The sequence below is a fragment of the Phalangium opilio genome, unplaced genomic scaffold, assembly GCF_054372755.1.
Source record: "Phalangium opilio isolate 3A_F unplaced genomic scaffold, DU_Popi_V2 ptg000650l_1, whole genome shotgun sequence".
Lineage (NCBI taxonomy): Eukaryota > Metazoa > Arthropoda > Arachnida > Opiliones > Phalangiidae > Phalangium > Phalangium opilio.
In genome coordinates this window covers 458,092-469,779 of record NW_028324245.1, presented here as the reverse complement: position 1 = coordinate 469,779, position 11,688 = coordinate 458,092, and the positions used below count along the sequence as shown (strand labels likewise).

The 11,688-nt window shown below is 37.4% G+C and overlaps 2 protein-coding genes across 4 annotated transcripts in view; one reads left to right on the top strand and one right to left on the bottom strand.

Moving 5' to 3' along the window:
• Positions 1-9: 9 nt before the first annotated feature.
• Positions 10-1,915, top strand: LOC149588432 (vesicle transport protein SFT2A). The gene is made up of 6 exons (XM_089862675.1): positions 10-196; positions 367-453; positions 529-611; positions 692-809; positions 875-963; positions 1,033-1,915. Exons 1-6 carry the CDS (start codon positions 131-133, stop codon positions 1,070-1,072), a joined length of 483 nt encoding a protein of 160 aa, XP_089718801.1. The 5' UTR covers positions 10-130; the 3' UTR covers positions 1,073-1,915.
• The window catches only part of OSCP1 (Organic solute carrier partner 1), a 27,437-nt gene continuing 17,481 nt past the window's right edge, over positions 1,733-11,688 (bottom strand). For 2 of the 3 annotated variants that reach the window (XM_089862665.1, XM_089862664.1), the window contains 9 exons: positions 4,357-4,428; positions 4,137-4,291; positions 3,727-3,975; positions 3,536-3,639; positions 3,152-3,283; positions 2,997-3,078; positions 2,790-2,923; positions 2,660-2,720; positions 1,733-2,221 (listed from right to left, as the gene is read on the bottom strand). In XM_089862665.1, coding sequence (XP_089718791.1) covers positions 2,114-2,221; positions 2,660-2,720; positions 2,790-2,923; positions 2,997-3,078; positions 3,152-3,283; positions 3,536-3,639; positions 3,727-3,975; positions 4,137-4,291; positions 4,357-4,420 — 1,089 coding nt within the window. In that variant the 5' untranslated portion in view covers positions 4,421-4,428 and the 3' untranslated portion in view covers positions 1,733-2,113. The remainder of the gene's footprint in view (positions 2,222-2,659; positions 2,721-2,789; positions 2,924-2,996; positions 3,079-3,151; positions 3,284-3,535; positions 3,640-3,726; positions 3,976-4,136; positions 4,292-4,356; positions 4,429-11,688) is intronic. The other variant, XR_016379973.1, reaches the window with a different exon arrangement.

The window sequence follows — 11,688 nt, the reverse complement described above, 5'->3', positions numbered from 1 at the left end:
TTCAAGAGAGTTCAAAAAATTGACATCTGTTGAGTCGATTTTTGTTTTAGAAAGTTGAGTTTTGTACTTTTCGTTCAGCTTATTGAGTTTGTTTATTTAGTTCAATTATAATTCTATTTTAATTATAATCATGGATAAGCTAAGGAAAGCTCTAAGTGGAGACGATAAAGATGAAGAACAAGGAATAATGACTCAAGTTAGAGTTTTTAAAATAACTTAAACAGAAACGGAGATTAACCAAGGCTTAGCAAGTACGTCACTGACTGACTGATCACTGATGTCAGATGTCAGTCACCGTCTTGGTTAATCATGCCTGATTAGACACGTAACTGACTTACTTCTTTACATTAATTACTCACATTTCAGATCTCTGACGCGTCCACTTTAAATTGGTCCACTAGAATAAAGGGTTTTGCCATATGTTTTATTCTGGGATTTGTATTTTCCTTTATGGTAATTTACACTGATACCCATCCCTTCATTACCACCCAATGTCAGAACTCAATTATTGTTGAAACACTCTTTTAGGGAACCTTTTTCTTATTTATGAGAAATGGTTTTGTGTTATTTGGTATTTTTTACACTTTGGGAAATGTAACTGCTTTAATGAGGTAGAAAAACCAAATATTCCCATTATTCTACAGTTAAACTTAATAAAATCTAATCAATCTCATTATTAAACACGAAATAGTACGTGCTTTTTAATGGGACCACTTAACCAAATAAAAAAGATGTTTGCACCAACTAGAGCCATTGCCACAATTCTAGTTTTTGCTTTTTTGGCTCTTACCCTTTGCGCGGCGTTTTGGGTAAATAAAAAACGATATAGTCCGTGTCGCAGTAATTATTCACACCATATTTTTCTCTCTTTTAGTGGAAAAACAATGGCCTAACAATTCTATTTTGTATTTTGCAATTTTTTGCCATGACATGGTATTCCTTATCATACATTCCATTTGCTCGGTAAAAGTCCATTACTTTAAAGATAAATAAAATAATGGACTTTTGATGTTTAATACCAAATTTTTGCAGAGATGCGGTGAAAAAATGTTTTGCAGGGTGCATAGGATAAAAAAAAATGCCCAATCCAAAAAACTATAACTTCAATCTGTCCAATCTTCTAATCATTAACGAAAAGAAAACAATTTAAAAGAAACATTAATTTAACTAAGTTTAAAATCCTTAAAAATCAAGCTACAATTAGCGGTCTTATTCCTGATCAGCGCCATCTACCCATAGCGGCGACTTTGAGAACTACTGTAATCGGCAAGCCAACCAGATGTCGCTAAAATCTGGTGACGTCATTTTTGGTCAGACCCCGAGAGTGCACTGCCCGTCAGTGACGTCACCAGATTTTAGCGACATCTGATTGGCTTGCCGATTACAGTAGTTCTCAAATTCGCCGCTATGGTTAGGTGGCGCTGATCAGGAATAAGGCTAATTAGTCTTAGGGTTCTTATTTATGCCTTAATAGGTTTTTCTAATTTTCTTTTACCCTTCAAATGTGACTTAAATGTTTTAGTATTAACGTTAAAAGGCCTAAAAAACACTTCAGTGCCAATCTTAAGGAATCTATAATCAAATCAAAGCTGTTTCTAATGTTATTTTCTTCCAAAAAAAATGTTATTCTTGTATATTGTCTATAAAAAACAACAACTATTGTACCTTTTGCTAAAACTGAAAATGTTATTATAAGAATATAAATTATATGAAGAGAAAAATACTAAAATACTTTTGTATATTGTAACAATCATTTTTAATTAACGCGACGACTTTAATGTTTGTAACTTTGTACCTCAGAAGAAGAAAAACAATGTTTGTTTGTTTGTTTGTTATTTCAATGCATGGGGAAAGAAAGAATGTATTTTGCTTTTCAGTCCAACCATGGCAATAAAATCATGTATTTATATAATAATTTCTTGTAGCCTTAATTTAAACGGATAAACATTGATTATTATTAGCATTGAGACTATATAAATATGATTCAAATAGAAATATGCCTACATTTCGATGAGTCTAAGAGCTTTAAAAAAATATAATATACCTTATAGATGGCTGCTGATACTAAATTAATAGTACATACAACATTTTCTTTCATTTTATACACCAATTATCACTGGGCGCTGTCCATCAGATCTAGAATATCATTATCTTGGGTTGTACCATCTCCCTCAAAATTTAAATCTGACATAATTTTGTTTAATTCCTCAGTTTTTTCAGCCTAAAATAAACGGAATTAGCAGAAAATAAATTGTGTCACTATCCCTTTAAAAGTGAATATAAAAGCCGAAAGTTCAACAAAACATGGCGCTGGTTTATGGTAAATGGTTAGTTATGGGGGTTATCCATAAAGAAATGCTTGTTTAGGTTCTATTACGCGTTTTTAAGGGGGTCCTTCATAAAGAAATCCTCGTTTAGGCGCTACTACCTGTTTTTTAAGGGGGTCTTCCATAAAGAAATGCTCGTTTAGGCTCTATTACGGGTTTTTTAAGGGGTCCTCCATAAAGAAATTAAGCTTTGGGCTCTATTACGGGTTTTCTAAGGGGGTCTTCCATAAAGAAATGCTCGTTCAGGCTCTATTACGGGTTTTTTAAGGGGGTTATCCATAAAGAAATTAAGCTTTGGGCTTTATATTACTTTTAAATATTTTTTCCCTCACGTTTCGAAAATCAATGTTCACAACTGTATTTGGATTTTGCTCCGTATCTCCTAATGTCCTTCTATTTAAGTTAATATCGATTAAAAGTTAGTTAAATTAAAATTTTTTTAATGTTTTAAAGGATTCTTACGCTGATTCCTCATCAGGTGAGAATAAATTCAAAGTGAATTCCTGTTTGCCTGAACCGTCTTGTCCAATTAAGTGCGCGAGTAAAGCCAATTCTTTCGTTGCTTTTTCGTTATTTGTATCACCTTCGTCAACACCCTTTGTTTTTAAATTAGCTTAATTTTAATTAAAATTAAATTAATTCCTGCGCCTATATGAAGTCTCAAATAACCTGGTTAGAATCTCCCGTTGGTAAAACGACCTCATTTTTGTTTGCAGGGATATTTTCCAATTGAGGTTCTTTAATCTCGTAACTAAAAATCAATTATTATAATTGATGACCAATTATTGGAGTAGTAATAAAAAGAAGAATAAAAAACAATTTACATATTGGTTCCCAACCGTGTCCCTCTATTAAAATCTATAATATCCAAGGACCCCAAAGGAATTGGCATTTCATAATTAATACCAACGTTGAAAGTGGTTTCGTTTGATATGTGCCCATTTGAATCAATTTCTCTATATTAAAACATTATTTGTACAGAATATTAAAATACAGAAAAACATTTTGTCACTAGCACTTTAATAGGGAATATAAAGCAGTTCCAAAATTTTCCGCATCCTTATTTGGGCCTGCATATTTTTGGCGCTAGTTAGTGGTTTGTTATGGGGGTCATTCATAAAGATATACTGGCTTTGGCGCATTTTATGGGGGTTCTTCATAAAGAGAGCGTTGGGCTTTATATTCCTTTTAAAAGGGGTTATCCATACTTTATAGTTCCCGGTATTTCAACCCCATGAGGAATAGGCCCACTATGTTTTGTAACAAAAACGCCATTGGGATGTTGAAGTTGCTCTTTCAAAAATACCGAAACCTTAAAATGCGCGTAAATGACGTATTATTGTCCATAGCCTTCCACAGCGCAGCACTACACCTAACACAAGACCAGTTCAATACCTACTCTGATTTTCAAATCCTGAAAAAAATTCAAAATGGAACACCGGAGCAATTGCATATCGTGACTGGATAAATTTCCGTATCGCGCGATAAGTTTGGAATGAGTGGTGTCAACCAAATAAGACGTTACTGGCGAAGATGCCACAAATCTTCTTATGGCATCCAAATGGTTCAAAGTTATATACAAAAGGTCATGGGGTGTGGGGCACATGTAAACTTGGTATTTAAACACCATTGTCATGAGATCGTACAACTATAGGAATGATAAATATTAATTACGCGTTACATTACGACCTTTTAAATTTGCCGCTCGCAACATGGAGTATTATATCAGGATTATCTTTGTTTACGACTCCGCTAAAAATACTCCGCGCGTAATGTGAATTGAAAAGCGGGAATAAAACGCAATAATACTTTATCCATGCTTGTTTGATTTAGCTTCATAATAGAGGAGTGCACCAATTTTTCAAAAACAGCTTTCATAGCTTTTTGCGAGTACAATTCCTGAGGTTTAAATAATTCTTCGATAAATTCGTTGCTTAGCATGGTACTAACAATGTCGCAAAGCACTGTTTAATAAAACTCCCCAAGATCAATATAAAAATAGTACGCCATAGGAAAAGAGGTCACCCACCTTTGTCACCCTTATCTTCGGGTATATTCTGGGCTTTTAATCTCTGGTCCAAAATATACATCATTTCCCCTCCTAAATTGAGGAAAACAATTGGTAGAGCCTTCAATGACATTTTAAGGTAAATTTGACGCTGCAAATATTTCTTTTATCTAACAAAATATGGGACGATTTGACGCGCAAAGGGACTAGGGATACAGAAACCTTAGGACTCGGGAGCAGTTCTCTGGGAAGAGAGGAAGAGAGAGAGAGAGAGGGAAGAGTTCCAGGGGGTAACCATGGAAACCGCATCTACTAATCATGAGAAAAAGCATGGAGGAGAAACACGCCTCTAGTTACAGCTGTACGAAGTGTTTGGCGGGAAAGCTATCGAGCGCCTTCACCGAAAAAAAAAATTATAATAAATTAATTTCTCAATTTTGAGGATTAAATTTATTCTAATTAGGATGCATCGTGAAGATAATAATAACTATTAAATTTAATGAATTTGTCATAGCTTTTTTTAGTATTCTACCGTCACATTAAAATTAAAATAAGTATTGAGTATAGGTACACTAATTTTAATATTTAAAAAAATTGGCGCCACTAAACTAGCCCTAGCCCAGACAAGTGGGCGACGAAAATTTTCGGGTAAAATTTGTTTACTACTAAAAGGTTTTGGTTGGTAAGATTGATTACGCGGGGTATTCAAGATATTTCAAAAGAAGTTGTCGGTTATAAGCGCCCTCCTTTTATTAAAGAAAATATTAATTAGACAAATTAGCATAAATGGTGCTCGTAGACAGAAACAGATGATGAATCGAAGGTCAAGTAAAAGGTTTGGTGTTTTTTTTTAGTATAAAGTTACTTTGATACATTTGTAGCTTAGCTTGCTTAAATTTAATCGGGATGAAATTCGAGCAAAGGAAAATATTACGTATAAAAAACCCGTAAAATAAAATAAAAATAATAATATAATAATACAAAAAAAAAGAAAGAAAAAAAAAGAACTGGTCGGATTTGAGGCTTATGATCCGCGAACCGCAAAAACCACAATTATTGAAAGGCCGCGAGCCCTTTTAAGAAGCCAAGCCTTGTAATTTGGAAAGATACGCCGCTCTCAATGTTCTCTTAACTTCTTTTTTTCTACTAGGGCCAAGAAAAAGTTTAGAGAGAGCTAGTTCTCGTTTTCTAGCGCGAATTCAGCAGGTATTGTATAGTTTACGGAGAAACTCCCTTACTGTAACATTGTAACGTTTTAATAAAATTATTTTTATCGGCAATTGTCATTCAATTCACGCGCTTTCATGTCACTAACCAATCAAATTGACGACCGACGGACGACTTTTAGAGCCGTATTGATTGGGTAACCCGTCTCCGAGTGATATTGAAAGTCTAAGTCTTTCTTTTGATTTTAGAAAAAAAAAAAAATGTTGTTGTGGGAGAAATAGAGATGGAAGGCATTCTTGGCTGCCGCTTCTACCATGTCACCTTGTTGTTAAAATAATGTTCAGGTAGCTTTGTCCATCAAACCATGTATATGTATAAATACAAACGTATTATGGATGGACAAAGAGCTGACCAACAAATAGGGATGCGAAAAGTGAACGATTTGTTAATACCAAAAAGGGAGATTAGGGTTCAAGTATTCATTTCAAAGCTGGTAGCACCGGACATGGGACGTAAATGAGATGCGTGGTCACCAAACGCAAACATTACTTAATTTTTGTAACTCCTCTTCACAATTCACTACTCAACGATGAAACTACCAATATTGTCGAGTAATCTTCCATCGCAACCCAACAAACCGAGTCACAGCAGACAAAACAATAACAGCTTTACAATTTTGGTATGCGATCTTATCATTCTTCAAGGTGAGATGGTGGTCTCTCGAGTATATAAGATAAAAGACGATAAGAGGTAACGCGGAAAGATAGAAAGAGATATAAACAAGCTTTTCTCCCAAAAAGTCTCTCGGCTGCGGGAATTCGAGCGTGAGACATTTTGATAAAAAATATTTCGAATTTCATCCGTATCAAATGAAGACACACTCATCTTTGAAATATTTAGGGTTTCGGGGTAAAAGAAAAATACAGGAATTTTATGGCTTCCATCCCCCGCAAGAATTTCCATATACCTAGGGTACGTCACGTAATTTACTAATTACCGTTAATTAAAAACTAATAACAAAAAAAAACTGGTTACCGTTGTTGGGCAATTCCGTAATAAAATATATAGGAAAAAGAAATACTGGATTTTGATGCCACGAAAGAATTTCAGTTATTTTATCAATTTTTGCGTCACCAATTTTTCAGAAATTAACCAAAAACCCATAATCATAACGAAATTATAGTAAAAATCATTATTTGGATTAAATAAATTTTAATTAAAGTGGTGTTTAAAGGGCGAGTGAAACCTCTATTGAAAGAATATCCTCCCGGTCCGCATGAACAATTTAGATAAAAATCGTCTGATGGTTCTTAATCTTAAGTCGCCTGTGAATCAATTCTTTGTTTTCCCAAACAACAGGCGGTTCTTGGAGTCACTTGTCCTTTAAGTGTATGGGGTAGAAATTATCGCGGGGAATTCGAATTAAGGGGGGGGTGGAAATCTACTTTGAACTTTTGCCGACGACCAAAATTGCTCGGAATATTTCTTTATTTTTTTTTAAGGATAGAAAAGGAAAAATCAAGACAAGAAAGAAATACATAAAATTGTAGCAAAACGTTGGCGGGCGCCAGCATTAAGTGACGATTGACGCCATTGGTCTGTTTCGAGTTAGCTGGTGACGTCTCCGAACTTACGACCTTTCTCTTAACCCCTCCCCCTTAGACTCTTTCTTCTTAAAAAGACAATAATTTTCTTCACAAAATGTTCTTCAAGTTGGTCCAAATAAAGAGAAAAATTTATTAGATTTCTTTTCATCATCGGACTCGTAATTATTAACTAAGTGGAACAAAAGTCGCCTCTTTTCTTCAAACGTGAAGAGCGCCCCCACTCGAGAATAACTAACTACTTTCATCTCTACGAGCGGGAAATTATATTATAGAGTTGACATAGGGAATAGACCATCGTTTCCCCTGGAGTCCTGACACATAATGCATAGACTATTCCATTAACTACTCGCGGAAAAAGCAACACAGACTGACGGGCTATTTCCGTGACGCCATGAAGCAACGCCAAAAGGAGCCTCTAGCGGTGCATCGCTTCTTAATGGCACCATCAGGGTCAAATAACCCAAGAAGATGACCTCTTTCGCCCCTGTGGTGTTTGCTTCTTCTCTTAACTACAATGGAATACCGAACCTCCTTGCATAGTGGATAGAGGGAGAGATTGAGATACGTAAGATCTGCATCAACTTCGTCGCATTTCTAGTTTCACGTGTTAAACACTACGCCAAAATTTGCTAGCTATGGAAGCCATACGTTCCTCGGAACCTATGGTTTATGAATTAATAATACCTCCCTCCTATAAATAATACGGGGGTCCCTTTCAATCATCCGAAATCACGAAATTATTATAATTTTTAAACTTACTAGCAATTTGTGTTAGAAAAAAGAAAACTTTGAATATTTAATTTTCGTTTAGGGTATACGGCGTTCCCATGCATGATGGATGGACGCGTTTTTTCTTCCGGGCTAGATTTCGAGACATTTAATCATTTATCCTACGTTCAATTACGAAATTACTAACAGGTCCAACAACCTATAACTCGGTAATTGTAATCGAGTCTAATTTATGCTAATTTGAGGTGTTATTAAGCGCGTAAATTAGTGGATGTCTAAAAATGCTAAATCTGTTTTGATTTATAGATTACGAGACGTAGAAGTTTGAAAAATGTTGTCGCTCTTAATCTTAATCGTGGCTAAGAGTTACAAAATTTAGGGTTATTACCCGTCATGATTTGTTGGGTATAAAGAAAGGGGGCGCCATTATTTTAGCGCGCGCGTTTTTAAAGGGAAACGCCCGTAATAGCCCATAAGGATAGGGGTCAACATCAACAAGCACCCGATCTATTACTACCGGGATTTGGAAAAGAGAATCTACTGATGTTTGGTTGGACCCATTAACGGGATAGAGAATACGTCTAAGCCTAAAAAGCGCATGATCCTATAGGCTTAAAGAAATAGACGATTCCATAAATTACTTGTAGAGAAATCAACGCACAGTGGCGGGAGGGTTATTTCCTTGGCACCTAGAGCCAACGTCAGATGGAGTCCGAGTGTTCACGGTGCATCGCTTCTTGGACTCTTGGTGGCATCAGGGAAATAACCCAAGAAGGCGACCTCCCCCGCCCCTGTGGTCTTTGCTTCTCTTCTGTTATTAATAAAATGGTCTCTTCAATCTGGAAGTGAGTTGAAAGAAGAAGAAAAAAAAAACCGTGGAGCTTTCTTTTCCATCTAACAGGTGTCGAGGAGTATACAGGAGAAAAGAGAAAAGCACATGGCGAATTGTTTACCGCTAAAAGAAACGGGAGAAGTAATCTCTCTTTTTTCTCTCTCTCTCTCAAGAGAGAGAGGAAGGAAAAAGATTTGGCCCTCGGAACGCGAGTTCATGATGTAACGGAGTGTTTTTCCGTTTTTTCGGGAGAGGTTGAAAAAGGTTGGGGGACGAAGAGACGATATTTAAGTTTCGCCACGCGTCTAATCCGAAAGAACTTATGTCATGAGTTCATGACGGAAGTAGCTGTGATTTTGGGGGGAAAACATTAAAGTGTCACGCATATTCATGACCGATTTTGGCTCCACAAGGGACACCGTAATCCATACTGGATGTAGCCAGCTTGAGAATTGGTTGGGTCTTTGTACACTAGGAGATGGATAGGCAGAGATCTAGAATAGACCGAATCACTCTTAGTGAAGTTCTTAATACGGATTATCCTTCTTGTTTTTCGTTCTCCGTTCTCGGTTTCTGTGGCGACTTATAATTCTTTTTTTCGGCGTCGGCAGTGGCGCGCGAGTCAGGCGAAAAAAAAGGTGGGAGGGGTGAGAGAGGAGGAGAGAAGACCGAGCTATCGAACTTCAAAGAAGACGCCGAGCGAACTCGGGTCATTTTTCTGGCAAACAAGACGAGGTTTCACTCAGTGTATTTTTGGTCGTGACCTCGTCCGCCCCTCTATATCCCTCCCCCCAGAGAGGTACCCCATTATTTAATCCCCATCTCCCCTTCCTCCACCTCCTCCTCCTTCCTTGTTCGAGAGCTCCACTTTCTCGGGGGCTAATCCTCCCTCTAGGAAAATCCTTTGACCAAAGATTTTTCCGCGGCGCGAAAAACCACTCAAAATCCGCGTTAAATCTCTAAACCCCTAGCTAAAAGCGAAATTTGAAGTGAAACCTTCGATGGAATAAATTTCAAACGTAATTATTTTACCTATAATTGAGTAATATACCTTTAAAAACACCGAGAAACGTTCGGTTCTCGTTGCCAACAGTATCCTTAATGGACTTATTCAACAAATGAACTCATACCCAACAAGTGTATACGGGCCCAGCTAGTTCTGGGAATGATTTTAATTTCATTCCACTCTCGTATAATTTAAAATTAAACGGAATTTATTCGTTCGAGTTTATTTTTCTGGGGCGATTGTGGCGCCTCCACCCACGCACGCCTTCGGTGCTTCTATTATCGAAGAAACACGTGCCAAAAGGGAGGGTCAAGAGGTCGAATGAGGAAAGAAAGAAAACTGTATAAATGAAATCCAGAAGAAAAAAAAAGAAAGAAACATAACGGAGTGGGAGTGGGTGCAAGGGGAAACGTGATTCACAAACCAAATTTATGATTTGTCCGAGAATTGGCCTGCGCAGGGCATGCATTTGAGAAGACTGAATTTGGGTTGATATAAAAACAACGTTTTAAGTATAATTTTATGACATAAATCCACGTGGTAACCTCGAACGAGTCGAAAATAACATAAGAACATATTCAGGGTTCATAAAACGTTTGGAAAACCGATATCACTGAAATTTCCAGGTTTTTTCCATGATATTTCCAGGTGCACTGTTGTGGAATTAACAGCGCGCTTATAGTAGAATATTCCGCCACGTGAAAACGCAATCTGCGCGGAAGAAAACCTGTCATGGACCTATAACTTAAACGTCGTCGGGGACACTATTATGTAAACACGATCGTTCCTTTCATCTTCGCCGACGAAAATTATCCCCTTACCTGTTTCATCCCCCCTCCTCTGTAATTTTCTTGAGCAAAAAGTAGTCGACCGTGTTCCCGCAAAATATTTCGGATTTTTCTCTCAAACTTTCCAACATCAATTTTGGGAGCACGACAACTGGGTGAAAGACATTGGGTGTCCGGCAAATGGGAGAATTTGGATGAGCGACAATTGTGTGGCAATGAAACCGACAGAGCGTCAATTGGGTGATCAGCCCAGCTTCCCTAACCCATGGGACTTCTAAATCTCTTCCATAGCCAATGATCTCCTAATTTTAAAGCTCTCGGATGAGCGGCTAAGGGACTCCAAATTCCTGTTCTCTCCCATAGTCCCGGGTACTCCAACCCTATCCAGTTCTCTCCCATAGTCCGGGTAACTCCAAGGCGACCCAGTTCCTTCCCATAGTCCCGGGTACTACCCTAAATTCTTCAGTTCATGCGGGAATAAGTTTGGACGTTACCCAAAACTGATTTCCCTATACTCCACGTTTCCTCTTCATAGAATTATGATTAAATACAATAATTTAGAAATAATTATAAAAATTAAAACCATAAATATTTATAAACTAATTAAAATATTCTATTAAAAGCGCCGCTAATTATCAAAGATAGAAAAAAATGAACTTACGGGTCTAACGAGTTGTAAGGAATACTAAATATTTTTGGCGCTAACCAGTTAATTTGCCGGTAAAAGTAAATGCTGGTATAACTTTCTCTCTTATCTCTTTGAGCTTAATTTCTCAAGAAGGTCGGATGGGGGTGGGGGTGAGAGAAGGGGGGTGGTATTTCGGGATTAAGAGAAATATAATTAAACTGATAGTTATTAATGAGATGACCCAATTCCTCACGCGCCTCCGGAGCCCCTTCATTAGTTATCAATTAAGCAGATTAATTGTTTGGAGTTAATTTCGGATTAAGAGGGGGAGGAGCCAGCTCAGGTGAAGACCGGGCCCGGGCCACCAGGGGGGAAGGGGGTTATAAAAATAATGATGGGAGGGGATGAAAATGGCCTAATGGAGTCGGAAGGACCACGAGGAGACTTTTAAAGAATCTTTCTCAAGCCGAACGAAGATGCGAGAAAAAGAAAGATCAAAGGATGCCGCCGCGCGAGCCGGTCCTCCCGTTCCGCTTCCCCCCTCCCCCCAATTTTTAAGAAAACGCGATCTTTTCAGGAGGGTGGGATGTAAACTC